General features: G+C 42.0%; 1 protein-coding gene and 1 non-coding gene across 6 annotated transcripts in view; both read left to right on the plus strand.

Annotated features, from left to right (window-relative positions):
* Dpp8 (dipeptidyl peptidase 8) overlaps nucleotides 1-17,049 on the plus strand; it is a 53,807-nt gene that overhangs the window by 17,946 nt on the left and 18,812 nt on the right. For all 5 annotated transcript variants that reach the window (XM_052712197.1, XM_052712162.1, XM_052712189.1 and 2 more), the window contains exons 8-15: nucleotides 1,769-1,897; nucleotides 2,523-2,584; nucleotides 5,476-5,576; nucleotides 6,176-6,353; nucleotides 7,877-8,036; nucleotides 11,122-11,201; nucleotides 14,983-15,135; nucleotides 15,384-15,519. In XM_052712197.1, the coding sequence (XP_052568157.1) occupies nucleotides 1,769-1,897; nucleotides 2,523-2,584; nucleotides 5,476-5,576; nucleotides 6,176-6,353; nucleotides 7,877-8,036; nucleotides 11,122-11,201; nucleotides 14,983-15,135; nucleotides 15,384-15,519 (999 nt within the window). The remainder of the gene's footprint in view (nucleotides 1-1,768; nucleotides 1,898-2,522; nucleotides 2,585-5,475; nucleotides 5,577-6,175; nucleotides 6,354-7,876; nucleotides 8,037-11,121; nucleotides 11,202-14,982; nucleotides 15,136-15,383; nucleotides 15,520-17,049) is intronic.
* Nucleotides 3,656-3,730, plus strand: Trnaa-agc (transfer RNA alanine (anticodon AGC)). Its single transcript has one exon. It is a non-coding gene; the product is annotated as a tRNA-Ala (tRNA).

Here is a 17,049-nt window from a genome sequence, read left to right on the forward strand (position 1 = left end):
TGGCCCACACTCTTGTCTAACCACAGTCCAGTGAGAAATTTGCTCACAATCGTGTGGCCTAATATAAAGTATATATATATTTTATAGACAAAATTGGAAAAAATTATGAAGCAGTATTTCTTAGGTGTTATGTACTTTAATAATTTCTTTCCTTTTTTATTCTTTAAAATTTATTTACTCTTAATTTTGTGTGTGTGAATGTTTGCCTGCAGGTATATAAGTGTGTGTGCCAGGTATATCCCACGTGTATGCATGGGCCTGCAATGGCCAGAAGGTATCAGATCTGAGGACGTGGAGTTACAGTTGGTTGTGAGCTGCTGTATGGGTGCTGGGGACCCAGCTAGGACCTCTAGAAGAGCAGCAAGTGTTCTTACGTGCTGGTTAGGACCCATCAATAGGTCTTATGACATCACTATTGGTTTACAATACAGCTAGCAGGCTGAACATTTCTTTTTGGTTTTTCTTTTTTTTTTTTTTTTTTTTTTTTTTTTGGTTTTTCGAGACAGGGTTTCTCTGTGTAGCTTTGCGCCTTTCCTGGAACTCACTTGGTAGTCCAGGCTGGCCTCGAACTCACAGAGATCCGCCTGGCTCTGCCTCCCGAGTGCTGGGATTAAAGGCGTGCGCCACCACCGCCCGGCCTCTTTTTGGTTTTTCAAGATATGATTTCTCTGTGTAGCCCTGGCTGTCCTGGAACTTGCTCTGTAGACCAGGCTGGCCTTGATCTTACAAAGATCCACCTGCCTCTGCCTCCCAAGTGCTGGGATTAAAGGCACGTGCCACCACCACCCTGCACCTGAACATTTCTTTAGAGGACAATGGAAAATATGTATTTTAATCCATGTGTTAGATTTGGACTTTTATTTTAAAATGTAGACATTTTCCCATAATTATACAGAAGATGATTTTGACATAAACCATTCAGTACAACTAAACTCTTAGCATTTTATAGGAAATATTATGTTTTATTATGTCAAAATTCTTCAAAATGTTTCTCTTGTATGTAGGAATATAAGTATGTATATATTTAAACACACGCACATATTTTTCCCCTCCCAAAGGGTAAACTTTAGGTCTTAGTAGAAGGACTTGGAAGTCACCCTGCAGTTGTAAAGATGGGGAGGTTTTCATGTGAAGAGGAAGCCCAGGGTCCAGCAAGTTGGCTCAGCAGGTAAAGGCTGCTGCCACTCAGTGACCTGACTTCAGTTCCCTGGGGCCCACATGGTGGGAAGAGAGAACTGACTGCAAAACGTGTCCTCTGACTTCCACATGTATCCCACCTTAAGAAGGAACTATTTAATTAAATTTATAACATTTTCTAGAAGATGTTATGTCCAAATCTCAAATATGACTTTTAAATAAATATTTTTATGTTCCATTAAAAAAGTATTCCGTCTTGAAAAACTAAAAAAAAAAAAAAAAAAAAAAAAATTCTTCAGACTTTTATCTATAAACCACTAATAAGGCCTGCCCTGCATATACATACTCAAACACATACACACATACACACACACAGAGTGAGTAAATAAATGTTGTTAAAAGTTTTTGTTTTGAGGGCAGCATAGCCTAGAGTACAGCCCAGTGGGAGAGTACTAGCCTGTCGTGTTCAAGGACCTAAATTCAGTCACTATCACCACTAATTCATAATAGTAGTCTATCTTATGCATAAATTATTTACTTTAGTAAAAAAAACTAGTTTTAGAGGAAATAGTGAATGATGAGTATTCTGTAATAATTATTCTAAATTTCCAATACCTAAATTCCTTTTAAGCTCCTAGTGGTGGTAAAATTCTTAGAATTCTCTATGAAGAAAATGATGAATCTGAGGTGGAAATTATTCATGTTACATCCCCTATGTTGGAAACCAGAAGGGCAGATTCCTTCCGTTATCCTAAAACAGGTACTGTATTCCACTGTTCTATTTATTCATTCCCTCCTCTAGGTGTGGTGGCTCATGCTTGTAGTCCCAGTCTTGGAAGCCTGTGGCAGTAGGAGGGTTGTTAGGTGTTCCAGGCCAGCTGGGGTACAAGATGAGATCTTGTCTCAAAAACAGAAACAAAATCTGCAGTCATTCAGATGTATAGTCAGTTTGATCATGAGCAGCCTTTGTAAAGATTGTTTGTTCATTAAGTATAGCTTTTGAACATGGAGGTGGGTTTGCCTACAATACTAGGAAATCAGCAAGAAGGTATCCCTTCCTGTCAAAGACTTTTAAGTGGTTTTATTCTTAATAAGAAGGTGGGGGTTTTTTTGTTTTGTTTTGTTTTGTTTGTCCATTTTGCTGTTTACAACATTTCAATTGCAGAAATAGTAGGCAGCTTCTCTTTGTTTTCATACTGACTCTTTCTAGTTTTAGCCTCTTTCCTGTTTGCTGCTCATAGGAATTTGAGATAACTTCTAACCTGCACAGTAAAGCCCTGGCTATATACAATGTTCCTAACAACTAAAATCTGAAGGACACTGATCTGAAGAAGTTGGTTGGAGTAACTCTAGACATTATTGTTCATTTATGTTTCTTTCTAAAGGCACAGCAAACCCAAAGGTCACTTTCAAGATGTCAGAGATACTTGTTGATGCTGAAGGGGGGGTAAGTGTGAGGCGCTGAACACTGTTCAGGCTAGCCGGTCTCAGAGGCTCTTTGGTGCACATTTTTATTGGTTAACTTGTTGAACTTGCTAAGACATTTGTGGTTCATGATTTATAGGTTGACCTAATTTTCTTCCTTGAAAGCACTCATATTAAGCCTGTGGGGAGGGATATATAAGAACCTGTGTTAAATTCCCAGAATCCATATAAAAAAAGCTGGCCGTTGTAGTATGTACTTGTAATCCCAGCACCGAGCAATGGAGACAGACAGATCCCTGGGGCTCTCCAGCCAGACAGCTTAGCCTGCTTATTGAACTCCAGACCAATGAGAGATTGTGTCTCAAAAAAAAATTCTGAGGAGAAACATAAGTCATCTGGCCTCTACACATATGCATGCACCACACAAACATATTTTTGCTCCTTGCAAATAGTTTTTGCTCTGTCTTTATTAATTATTCAATCAATATAAAACAGTGGTTTACCTTCTGTGTTGGGTGTACACCACATCTATGGTGGATTGAATAACCCATATTTCTCCTGTACTGCTGCTTTCCATTTGGACATGCTCACAAGATTAGTTAAAATGCAGATGTTGGGGGCAGGGCCTGGAGAGATGGCTCAGCAGTTAAGAGCATATACTGTACTTGTGGAAGACCCAAATTCTATTCCGGGCACCCAGGTCAGGAGGCTTGCTATTATCTATAACCCCATCTCCAGAGGATCTAATGTCCTCTTCTGATTTCTATGGGTACCTGCATTCATGTGCACATACCCACATATAGATACACACGTACACATGCCTAAAAATAAATCTTTTTTTTTTTGAGGAAGGGAGGGGCTTGGTTTTTTGAGACAGGGTTTCTCTGTGTAGCCCTGGCTGTCCTGGAACTCACTGTGTAGTCCAAGCTGGCCTCGAACTCACAGAGATCAGCCTACCTCTGCCTCCCAAGTGGACAGCTGGGATTAAAGGTATATACCACTATGCCCAGTTTTAGACTTTTTTAAAAACATAGCTTTACTGAGATATCATTTACATACAATACAGTTCATTCATTAAAGCTTAAAATTCGGGTTTGGGGATTTAGCTCAGTGGTAGAGCGCTTGCCTAGCAAGCACGAGGCCCTGAGTTCAATCCTCAGCTCCAAAAAAAAAAATAAAAATAAAAATAAAAAAAAGCTTAAAATTCAGTGACTTCATGTAACCACAGAATCAGGCCACCTGAGTCCATTTTAGAGCATTATCATTACTTCAAAGAGAAATACGTCACCCCTTATCTATAATCCCCTAGTTCTAAACAGCCACTTCAGACTTGCCTGTTTGGGGCATTTGTACGAATGAAATCATACAATATGTTGTCTGGCTTCTTCGTTTAATGTTTTCAAGGTCTATCTATTTGCATATGTGTGTGTGTGTTGCAGAGAGGTCTAACTCAGGGCTCCAATCTTGCTATCATTCTACTACTGAGCTGTATCTCCAGCCTATGTGCTTCATTTCTTGTTCTTTTTGTGTATGCACTGGGGTGGGGACAGTAAATGCATATGCATGGGAGCCAAAGGTCAGCGTCAAGTGTTTTCCTTCATCAGTCTCCACTTTACTTTTATGTGTATGGGTATTTTGCTTGTATGTTTGTCTGCATGCCACATGTGTGCCTGATGCCTAGAAAAGGGCATTGGATGCCCAGGAGCTTCAATGATGAGTGCCACATGAGTGCTGGGGATTGAACCTGGATCCTCTGGAAGAGCAGCCAGTGCTCTTCTTAACTGAGCCATCTGCCCAGCCTCCATTTTAATTTTTGAATGGTCTCTCACTGCACCTGGAACTCACTGATTGGCTAGACTGGCTGGCCAGCCAGCAAGCTACAGGGTTCCTCCTGTTTCTGCCTCCCCAGTGCTGAAACAGCACAGTGCTGCTGTGCCTGCAGTTACGTGGGTACTGGAGATCCAAACTCAGGTCTTCATGCTTGTCAGGCAAGTACTGCACCAACTGAGCCATCTCCCCAGCCTCCTGTATTTCTTTTTATTGCTGAGTATTATTTCTTTGTGTGGTATACCATATTTTATTTACCTACTCATCCGTTGATGGGTATTTGGGTTGTTACCATTTTTTTTTTTTTTTTTTTTTGCTCTTAAAAGGAAAGCTGTCAAAGCCAGGTGTGGTGGGGCATACCTTTACTCTCAGCACTCGGGAGGCAGACACAGGCAGATCTCTGTGAGTTCGAGGCCAGCCTGGTCTACAAAGCAAGTTCCAGGACAGCCAGAGCTGTTACACAGAGAAACCCTGTTTCTAAAACAAAACAAAACCCCAAAAAGGAAAGCTGTCATGAAGCCAGACAGTGACACGTGCCTGCTGTCCCAGCACTGTCTATATGCAGGAGGCTGAGGCAGGAGAATCACAAGTTTGAGGCCAGCTTGGACTTTATAGTGGGGCTGTGTCTTTTGAGAGAAAGCAAAAAGGAGGGGTTGGTGAGAGACTGCTAGGAATATGTGTACGCATGTGTGTGCGCGAGTGTGTGCGAGGGTTTATGGTTTTGTTTCTCTGGGGCACACCTGGGACAATGGTTGGGTCATGGGACAATGCTCTATTTAATCTTTTGTGGAGCTGCCAGACTGCTTTGAAAATCATATTCCCACCAGCAGTGTGTGAGGTTTCCGGTTTCTCCACACCGTCCTAACACTTGCTGTTGTCCATGGTTGTCACAGTCATCCATGCAGAAGTCGTGGTGCATTATGGTTCGATTTACATTTCCTGTGCGTGTAGAGAGCACCAACACAGGAAACCCCTGACTGACCGCTGGCTTTACTTCCACCCTTGTACCCATGTCTGAAAAGATGTAAACTAGTGAGCATGTTATTTTCTCTGTCTTCTATAACTATTCCCTTTTCTCTTTACTAGATTATAGATGTCATAGATAAAGAGCTGGTTCAACCTTTTGAGATTCTGTTTGAAGGAGTCGAATATATTGCCAGAGCTGGATGGACTCCAGAGGGAAAATAGTGCGTATGTTAAATTGTCACCTTCTTCCAACTAAATTTAGGACCCAGAGCTTTAGAATGTCTGTGCTGCAGGCTTGGCTTTCCAAGTAAATCAGCACCCTGTTATTTCCATTCAGGCGTTTTTTCTGAACTCTGAACATGCAGATTTGCAGTCCCATAAACATACGTGTATTGTATTTCGGTTATAGGAATAATTGTTGGGTGTGGTGTCTCACACCTTTAATCCTAGCTCTCAGCAAGCAGAGGCAGATAGATCTCTGTGAGTTCAAATCAGCCTGATCTCCATGGTGAGTTCTAGGCCAGCCAAGGGACACATAGTGAAACACTGTCTTTAAAAAGAAAAATAAGACAGGTGGTGGTGGCACACACCTTTATTCCCAGCACTGGGGAGGCAGAAACAGGTGGATCTCTGAATTTGAGGCCAGCCTGATCTACAGAGCGAGTTCCAGGACAGCCAAGGCTACACAGAGAAACCCTGTCTAGAAAAACTAAAATAAACATATAAAATAAAAATGATAGGTACCAAGGGAGAGAACAAATGGTTATTCATTTTCCAAGAGCTTGCTTCATTCCTGATTTCTTCTCATTCCTTTGAACAGCGCCTGGTCCATCCTACTAGATCGTTCCCAGACTCACCTACAGATAGTTCTGATCTCTCCTGAGTTATTCATCCCAGTAGAAGATGATGCCATGGACAGACAGAGACTCATAGAGTCAGTGCCTGACTCTGTGACACCACTGATCATTTATGAAGAAACAACAGACATCTGGATAAATGTATGCATTTCTCTTTCTTAAACTTGGCTGTGTATTTTCTCAGGATACTCAGGCAGATGAATGTAACATGAATTTTAAATGGTCTTATAAAAACAAACAAACAAACAAACAAAACCCAGTACCAGATATTGGGGTAAATGCTAAAAGATCAGAGAGACAAAGGAACAAGCCACTGCCACGTCTTGCCTCTAGGACTCCTCAGCCTGAAAAGGCCTCAGAGATCCTGTCTCCTCCTGCCTTACATACCTTTCTCCACCCAGCCATATCATTTCCTATCTCAACCTTCCTAGTGCTGGGATTAAAGGCGTGTGACTCCCAAATACTAGGATTAAAGGTGTGTGCCACCACTGCCTGGCTCTGTTTCTCTCCTAGACTGAATCAATCTCATGTAATCTAGGGTGGCTTTGAACTCACAGAGATCCAGACGGATCTCTGCCTCCCGAGTGCTAGGATTAAAGGTGTGTGCCACCACTGCCTGACCTCTATGTCTAATCTAGTGGCTGGCTCTGTCCTCTGATCCTCAGGCAGGCTGTATTTGATACACAGTATATCACCACAGATGAAGTTCTATAGCAGCATAACAAAATGCATCCTTAAATTCAAAGGAACTGTGACTATTTCGAGTTGAATGGTGGTTCCAGAATGGAGCAGTCTACAGCAGAAAGTAGATAGCATCGAAGTGACAGCTCACTGTAACTGCAGATTGGCCGTGTATGGCTGTGCACACACCGGATAGAGAGCCCACAGCCTCAGCTCCAACCTCTGTGCTTCTGAGAGGACTTTCAAGAGTTGTGTCTAGAAACTCCCTTTTAAGTTAGCAAACTATACCAAATATGCTAGTTTTTAATTGAGTTTTGTGTTTTCCATTTAGCATAAAAATTAGATATAAAATAAAAATGTTTCTCTGTCTCTGTAGTTGAAAGTAGGCTTCCCGTGATTCACCCAAAACAGATGAACATCTGTTTTCCTTCAGCTGTTAGAATCCTTCTCTTTGGAAAACAAAGTACAGCATGTTGTTCCCCCTGGCTTGTGTATAAGATTTATACCATTGCATCAGCTTTATGTGCCTCAGAGATTCCAGAGCTGGGAAGCAGCAGCCTTGGCCAAGTTGTTCTTTTGCTTTCTTCCATTTGGAAACGTTTACTTCTCAGTGTGTGAAATCTTTGTCTAAAGTAAAATAAATGTAAAAAGCCCAGGCAAAACTATTATTGTAAGTGTTCCATATTGCGAGCACTAACCACTGTCTATGTTTCAAGTAATCCTTTCTTCTCTCATTTGGTTACCTATGTGGTATATTTTTTTTTTTTTTTTTTTTTTTTTTTTTTTTGGTTTTTCGAGACAGGGTTTCTCTGTGTAGCTTTGCGCCTTTCCTGGAACTCACTTGGTAGTCCAGGCTGGCCTCGAACTCACAGAGATCCGCCTGGCTCTGCCTCCCGAGTGCTGGGATTAAAGGCGTGTGCCACCACCGCCCGGCGTGGTATATTTATTAATGCCTATAATAAACTAAGCTGTTTATTTTGCAGATCCACGATATCTTTCATGTTTTTCCTCAAACTCATGAAGATGAAATAGAGTTTATTTTTGCCTCTGAATGCAAAACAGGTTTCCGTCATCTATATAAAATTGTAACCATTTTAAAGGAGAGCAAATATAAAAGATCCAGCGGTGGACTGCCTGCCCCAAGTAAGAAGTCTTACCTATTATATAGTTAATCTTTTTATATTTTATTTGTTTTGCATAATTCATCTCAGAGCAAGCATGTGCAAGTAGAGGACAGCTTGTGGGACTCTCTTCTGTCCTTCCACTGTGTGAGTTCCAGGGATCAAACTCAGCATCAGACCTGATGTCAGGGACCTTTCCCACTGAGCCATCTCACAGCCATATTGTCTTTGTTATATTCTTTTTAACATCAGGACTTGCCTCAGTAAACTTAATGAATATATTAACTGAAATACAAGTCTATGCATGTGCAAAGCAGAGCAGATTCTCAATGAATACATAAGTTATTAATAAGTATAATAATAAGTAAGTGGATAATCTCTGAGTGATTGGAATACCTATTTTTATGACACTTTTGCCTTGATTACAATTTTTAATTTATTTAAAATGAGTCCACATGTGCTCGCTTCATCAGCACATGTACAAAAAAAAATGAGCCAGCATTATTTTTATATTTAAATAACTTTTTTTTTGGTTTCTCTGTGTAGTTTTTGGTGCCTGTTCCAGATCTCGCTCTGTAGACCAGGCTGGCCTCAAACTCACAGAGATCTGCCTGGCTCTTGCCTCCTGAGTGCTGGGATTAAAGGCATGCGCCACTGCTGCTGACTTTTTTTTTTTTTTGGAGACTTCTCACTATGGCTCTGGCTGACCTAGAACTCATTATGCAAACAAAGCTGTCCTTAGACTCACAGAGATCTGCCTGCCTCTGCCTCCCAAGTGGTAGGATTGAAAGCTTGTACCACCACACTAGGTTTTAAAAACTTTGCAAACTATTGTTTATATAGGGATGCTAGAGAGATAGCTCAGTGGTTAAGAGCACTTGCTGCTCTTGTGGAGAGCCCAATTTCTGTTTACAGCACCCACATGACAGCTCACAACCACCCCTAATTTCCAGCTCCAGAAGTGCTTTCTTTCTTCCAGGGACATGAGACATGCATGTGGATACATAGAAGCAGGCATTCACACATACACATACAGTAAAAATAAATCTTCTAAGACTATATTCCATTTATGCCGGAAGAGGGCATCAAATCTCACTATAGATGGTTATGAGCCTCCATGTAGTTGCTGGGACTTGAACTCAGGATCCCTGGAAGAGCAGCCAGTTCTCTTAACCACTGAGCCATCTCTCCAGCCCCTATACAGTGTTTCTTGGTGGATACCTGGGTTGCTTCCGTTCTTTTGGTGGAATGACACTGCTGTGACTATGTGTGTTCCTCTCCTGGCTTTTAGGTATATAGCTACCAGAAGTGCAATGCATGACTCACGTATTCTATTTAATTTTTCATCATTTGCAAACCGGTAGGAAGGGCTACAGTTTTTATATTCCTAATAATAATGTGCAGGGGTTTTCATTTCTCTCTGGTTCCGTTTGTTTGTTCATTTGTATTTGGGGGGTAGGTTTATTTATTTTATTCCTATATGTATGAATGTTTTGCCTGCATGTATGTTTGTGTACCACATGCCTGCCTGGTGTCTATAGAAGTCAGAAGAGGGGGTTAGATATCCAGAACTGGAGTTACAGAGGGTTATGAGCCACCATGTAGGTTCTGGAAACCAAACCTGGGTCCTCTGCAAGAACAAGTGTTCTTAACTGCTGAGCCATCTCTCTAGCCCCTGGATTGTTTTCTGGTTGGTTTTTTGTTTGTTTGTTTTTGTTTGGTTTTGGTTTGGTTTTTTGAGACAGGGTTTCTCTGTGTAGCTTTGTGCCTTTCCTGGAACTCACTTGGTAGCCCAGGCTGGCCTCGAACTCACAGAGATCCGCTTGGCTCTGCCTCCCGAGTGCTGGGATTAAAGGTGTGTGTCACTGAGCCCAACTGTGGGTTTATTTTTTTAATAGTGACCCTAATAGATGTAAAGAGGTATCTTCCATTTGTGTTCTTTCTCTGTTGAACTCATACATACAGTTTTAGAGATTGAACCTAAGACTGTCACTGAGTTACATCCCTAGCGCTTTTTGGGTTTTATTTTGAAATGGGATGAGGAGATGACTGAGTAGCTGACATCACACGTGTGCCACCAAGCCCAGCTTGAAGAAGCATCTCATTATGTTTTGACACAGGTTCCCTAATGATGAGGAATATTAAGTACTTTCCATATACATATTGGCCATTTGTATATCTTGTTGAGAGAAATACCTATTCAAGTCCTTTGGATTCTTCGGTTTTTCTGAATGGTCTTTTAATACTGGGATTTGGAGAGCAGTGAGCTACAACTTGAAACCAATTAAGTAAATACTATTAGGACTATGCATTTTCTTTAAAGACAGGTCATATATATCCAAAACAGAGAATTTCTTTCTGTGAGCTTCAGCTTAGCTTAGCCCTGAACTTTAGATTGCCTTACTAGTACCTTTGTTGCTCAGGAGTAAGTTCACTCATAGCTGAGAGCAAGGAACTAAAACAGTACTTTGAGTCAGTAAGGGATTTTAGATCTGTTATTACTCCATTCACATCAGCCTCAGAAGAGGGCTGTCCCTGTCAGCACCTGTTTGCCGATGCTGCTTGGCCCTATTTCTTCCCTTTTCTTTTTTTAAATTGCTCCATATCAGTTTGTTTGTTTGTTTTGTTTTTACTTTGTAATTATTTTTCTTTCTCCTTATCTCTCTTTTAGAGCTATAACGTGAAACTCTTTTTTGTTTGTTTTTTGTTTTGTTTTGTTTTTCAAGACAGGGTTTCTTTATGTAACAGTCCTGGCTGTCCTGGAACTTGCTCTGTAGACCAGGCTGGCCTCAAACTCACAGAGATCCACCTGCCTCTGCCTCCTGAGTGCTGGGATTTTAGGCATGAGTCACCAAACCTAGTTGGATATTTTAGCTGTAATTTTTAGTAACCATTTAAAATAACCCAATACCATTTAATACAATATTATCAACCATTGTCTTTATCTAGTTCCAAAACATTTTCATCACTTCAAACCTAACATTGATGTTTTTGTTTTTGTTTTATTGCAGCTTTTTGGAAAAAAAGGTTTAGAAAACTTTTCTACATTGTTTCATTTGCTTATTATCTGGAATAAAGTACTGAATTTTGATTGTATTCATCTTCAGGTGATTTCAAGTGTCCTATCAAAGAAGAAATAGCAATTACCAGTGGTGAATGGGAAGTTCTTGGCCGGCATGGATCTAATGTATGTCTCTTTATTGATAAGTTTGGTCAGCCTCTGCTTTGTGTATACAGTGCAGGAAAAAATGAGTGATATAATATATGTATGTATATAAGTATGTAGGACTCCAGTGTTTTACAGTATTAAGTTAGGGCCTAGAAGAATACAAGTTGTTACAAAGGAAGAATCTTACTTTAATCAGGGTGTGGTAATACATACCTTTACTTCCAGCACTTGGGAGGCAGAGAGGTGGATCTCTGTGAAGTTAAGGCCAGCCTGGTCTACCTAACAAGTTTTAGGCCAGCCAGAGCTATATCTTTTTTTTTTTTTTTTTTTTTTTTTGGTTTTTCGAGACAGGGTTTCTCTGTGTAGCTTTGCGCCTTTCCTGGAACTCGCTTTGGAGACCAGGCTGGCCTCGAACTCACAGAGATCCGCCTGGCTCTGCCTCCCGAGTGCTGGGATTAAAGGCGTGCGCCACCACCGCCCGGCCAGAGCTATATCTTAATACCCTGTCTTTAAAAAATTAAAATAAATTTTTAGAAAATCTTATTTTAAATTATAAAGCTACCTATTTTATGACTGTAGGATCAGATACATTCCAGTTACTAAAGACTGCCATTTTCAATGATTTTATTGTATTTTGTGTGTGTGTGTGTGTATGAATGTTTTGCCTGCATGTATGTCTATGCACCACATGCATGCCTAGTGCCCAGGGAAGCTAGAAGAGGGTGTCAGATCCCCTAGAACTGGAGTTATAGACAGTTGTGAGCCCGTGTGACTGCTAAGAATTGAAACCAAAGTCTTATGGAAGAGTAGCCAATGCCCTTAACCACTGGGCCGTCACTCCACCCCAAGATCACCATTTTCAAATATATTATTGCCATTTAGTAAGGAAATAATTTGTATATTTAGGGCTTTAAAAAGTTGTGAGTTAGCATATAACCTGAAAATTATTTTTTAGGCATGGTAGACTGTTCATGTTTTTACATTAGAAATTATATTTAGCATTCTTGTGGTAGAAATTTCTTTCATTTACCTGTTTTTAATCTTATCTCACATATTTAAACATTTTGAGCGTAGGTTAATGGGGAAGAGCTTTGCTCCAAGCATGTGCCTTTCTGTAACAATTCACTGAGAGCCTTTGATTGTGAGGTTTTGGTCAATGCTATGGATTGAACTCAGCCTGAAGTGCTGGGCGAGTGCCCTAGTGTTAAGCCACATCCCAGCTACTTTGGTATTTTTATTTTGTGACTGGGTCTTTGTTGCCATGTTGCCTAGGTTGGCCTTGAGCTTTTACTCTGTAAAGCAGGCAGGCCTTAGCCAGACGGTGGTGGCACACGCCATTAATCCCAGCACTCGGGAGGCAGAGCCAGGCGGATCTCTGTGAGTTTGAGGCCAGACTGGGCTACCAAGTGAGTTCCAGGACAGGCGCCATAGGATTTAGTGGTGGCCTGAGTGTGCTTTCATCAAACTTAGGGGAGTAGTACCTGTCCTGACATCTTTAGAAATCATGATGGCCTCTGTGGTGGTTAAGGCAATGAAAGAAAGATCAAGGAGCTGAGAAACTGAGGAGCTGGCTCAGTTTAGTGAAGTGATTGCTGTGCAAGCCCAGGCCCTCAGATGGGTTCTCCAGGCCTGCCTAACACCCACCTCTAACTGAATGTACACACACAGTGAGCATACATGCTTACACTTGTGAACACACACCTGAACGTATGTGAGCATGCACATGAACACACACACACACACACACACGCACGCACGCACGCACGCACGCACGCACACACACACGCACGCACGCACGCACGCACACACACACACACACACACACACGCACACACACACACAGATTCTGGTCCCACATTTTTTTGTTTATTTGGTAAGACACTCCCACCACGATGTGCTCCCTCAGCACAGGCCCAAATGACTGCAGACTAGAATCTCTGAAATTACACATTAAAATAAAGTCTTACTGTAGGCAACCTTTTAAGTCTGAGTTCACTAGGGCCTCATATAGCCATCTGGTTACTGTCTATTTCACCTCTGGCTGGGTCTGAGATGCTACTGCTGGTACCTGAGGAAAGAAATCTCATGATGGAATTGTAGGTTCAAATAACAAAAATCATGCTCAGGTTGTTTCCTGAGCCATCGAGATGTCTCAGCAGGTAAAGTCACTTACTGCCAAGTCCCACAGCCAGAGTTGCATTCCTAGAACCCACACAGTAGAAAGAGAGATGTGACTCCTCATGTGTTCCTCTGTTTCCCACATGCATGCTGTGGCACACATGCATGCACACGTGCAGGCAGACATATACACAAAACAAAAGAAATTTTTTGTAATTGTAGTGGTTGGAGTTAAGAGCTACCAGATGATACTGACATAAACCCCAAAATGGCATGAGCAGAAGTACCCTTACTTGGGCAACCTAAATGACTCTCCTGTTCACCCCCGTGGGCATTAGTTTTTCGAGTCATGCTAATTTTTGTGATGTGTTTGTTCCTCTCAGATTCTTCCTCTATTTTCTGCATTTTTGCTTTGCTTTTTATCTTTATGTTGCCTTTTTCTCCTCGGCTTTTACAAGTCACTCTGTTCCACTCAGACTTCTACAGCAACAATGGAGTAAAGCTTTCAGGCTCAAGCTCATGTAACTCTTAGTTTTGAGGGTGATACTCAGAGTGTGGTCCCAGACCAAGGATGGAACATGCAAATCACTTGGGACCATTCTAGAAATGCAGGTTCCATTCTATCCAGTCCTCCTCAGAAACTGGTGGTAGGAACCAACAATCTGTTCAGCATCCCTGTTCAGCATCTTACATGAAACAAAGAAAAGAGCCTTACCAATGGGGGTGAAGACAGTGTAGAAAGGCCTGAGTTCCTGCTGCTTCTGTGGTAAAACCAGCTTGACTGGAGAGATAACATATGCCTGTGGGGATTCTTGAATGTTTGTTTCCCAGAGCAACTGTTTTCATTTAGGAATGGATGAATCTACTTTAAAAAGTTAATAATGAAAGGTGTGTGTGTAGGGGTGTGTGTGTGTGTGTGTGTGTGTGAGAGAGAGAGAGAGAGAGAGAAATTTATAATACTTTTACAATCTATCTTTTATCTCTATAAAACATTTTGAATTCTAATACATTTTCAGTAGGCTTGTATAATATTTTAAAGTAACAATGAAAGAACACCGTTTATTTAGATTACTATAATTTGACAAGAATATTGAGTGAATTCAGTTCTAGATAGTAACTTAAAAGATCTTATCTAGGGCTGGGGACACTGGATTGGATCCAGTATCAATGCTTAAAATAAATCTTACCCTTGCTTATTTATAAACTACACTGTTGCTGAAGCTGGTTGATTCCAGTTTTCTCTCAACCTGATAGATAAAACACTTTTGCAAATTTGTATGAAAGATCTAAAAAAGAACTAAGCTACCACTGCACTGGCTACAGAGAGAAATAAAGTAAATCTCTTTCCAGTGGGCAAATGAGGTACGATGTAGGTATTTCCCTCTGAGGCATTATTACTATAAGGAAATAATTCTGTTATTATAAGAGAAGTACACAATGCAGTCTGATCAGAATATTATCCCAATCGTGTGTAATTCAGCCTTTTATCTTCTGGACAAGATCTATTTTTAGCCATAAGCCAAACCAACTCACATTGCCATCTGGAGCAAAGTAAAGACAGTAAAGACAAAAGAAGCCCAAGTCAGAGGAGTAGGGTGATTCTGTGTGAAATGGGGGCTGTCTGTGTCTTGCTAGCCTCGTCAGCATCCTGCTGGTACTGACTTGTGCCCTGACTTTGCAGGTCTGGGTTGACGAGGTCAGAAGGCTGGTGTACTTTGAAGGCACCAAAGACTCTCCTCTGGAGCATCACCTGTATGTGACCAGCTATGCGAACCCTGGTGACGCGGTGAGGCTGACGGACCGAGGCTACTCACACTCCTGCTGCCTCAGCCAGGTGCTGTGTCCCCGTTGGGAGGGGTCCTGTCATAGAAAAGCCCTGTGTTCGCATACCACTCATTCCCTTTGAGTAAAGTGACAATTGGGGACACTGGCCCATAGAAGCCTTGTCTAGGCCGAGCATCGTGTGTCTGCATCGCTGCCAAAAGCCCCAGTGTCTTCCTGCCCCAGCGTTGGCGTGTACAAGCATGGGTGGCTTTCCTTGGCTTTCCTGTGGAAAATTGTTGTTGTCTCTCTTTTCTCTAGCACTGTGACTTCTTTATAAGTAAGTACAGCAACCAGAAGAATCCGCACTGCGTGTCCCTCTACAAACTCTCAAGTCCTGAAGATGACCCAGTTCGGAAAACAAAGGAATTTTGGGCCACCATTTTGGATTCCGCAGGTACTCTTTCCCCTGAACCTAGGCTTAACTAAGATTGGTACCAGAGTGCACTGTGCTGATGTCCTGTGACCATGTCTCTTGGGCTGTCTTCCCATTGCTCAGCCCTCCCTGTCCCTGAGCTGCTGAGCTTCAGGTGGACCTCACTTCCTACTCTGTAAACTGCTGAATGAGCTGGGTTTCTTTTCCTCCAAGCAGGAGCATGTCTAGAAAGCCTTTTGGAAAAGCAGATTAAGATAATGTATTCTAAACTTAGGAAGGCCCTTTGAACATCGAGAATGACCCTTTAGGGAATGACTCGTTGGCTGCTTTCTGTGGGTTTCAAAGTCTTTGCAGGAACCGTCTTAATAGTAGCCAGCATACTTGCTCACTGTGAGAGCCAAGAGCACTGCTGGAGAAAGACAGGCTCTCATTCTGTAGCCCAGGCTTGACTTGACTGTGAACCCAGACTAGCCTTGAACTCAACAATCCTCCTGCCTTGGCCTCTGGGTGCTGGTATTTCAGGCAAGAAATGCCGTGTGACTTACTTTTCAAACCTCGCTTTCTGTTCTTTTCACATTTTTTTTTTTTTTTTTTTTTTGGAGACAGGGTTTCTCTGTGTAGTTTTGGTGCCTGTCCTGGAACTCACTCTGTAGCCCAGGCTGGCCTCGAACTCACAGAGATCCGCCTGCCTCTGCCTCCCGAGTGCTGGGATTAAAGGCGTGCACCACCACCGCCCTACTTTCTGTATTAGTTACTTTATACGTTGCTATGGCTGACTACCTGAGAAAAGCAGCTGAGGAAAGGTTGATTTTGACTCACAGTCTAAAATGAAGGCATGGTGGCAGGAGCTTAAGGTGACTGTCACATTCAACTTGCTTTTCCCTTTTTATTCTGTTAGGGACCCCAGCCTAAAAAATACCATCCCCATTTAGAGTGGATCTTCCTCAATTAACTGAATCTGAAAAATCCCTCACAGACATGCCCAGAGGTTCATTTTCACAACTGACAAGATCACCTATCACCATCTTTTTAAATTTTTATTTGTGTGTGTGTGTGCCAGTGTGCCACAAGTATGTGGGTATGTGTGCCATAGAGGCTAGAAGAGGGCTTTGGCTCCCTTGGAGCTGGAGTTCCAGGCAGTTGTGGTGCCTGGTGTGGGTGCTGGGAACTGACCTCGGGTCCTCTGGAAGAGCAGCAAGTGCTTTTACCTAGTGAACCACCTTTCCAGCCCTCCAATGTCAGGAATAGACCTTTTTATATGTCTTTAAATCACTTATCTTCAAATTGATTTTCATTCATTTGCTCTTGACTAAGAGATTAAAGCATTAATGTGGGGTTGGGGAGATGGCTTAGTGGGTAAGAGTGCTTGCTGTCCTACCGTGAAGTCCTATTCAGATCATCAGCACCATAAAAGCCAGGTATAACTGTGCCTGCAACTCAGCACTGGAGAGGACATAGGTAGATCCCAGGAGCTTGCTAGCCGGTCAGCCTCACGGAAGTGCAAGCTTCTGATGCAGGGAGTGTTTCCAGGCCATAAGGTGGAAATGGATG

This window comes from Peromyscus californicus, unplaced genomic scaffold, assembly GCF_007827085.1.
Source record: "Peromyscus californicus insignis strain IS unplaced genomic scaffold, ASM782708v3 Scaffold_11__1_contigs__length_118956290, whole genome shotgun sequence".
Lineage (NCBI taxonomy): Eukaryota > Metazoa > Chordata > Mammalia > Rodentia > Cricetidae > Peromyscus > Peromyscus californicus.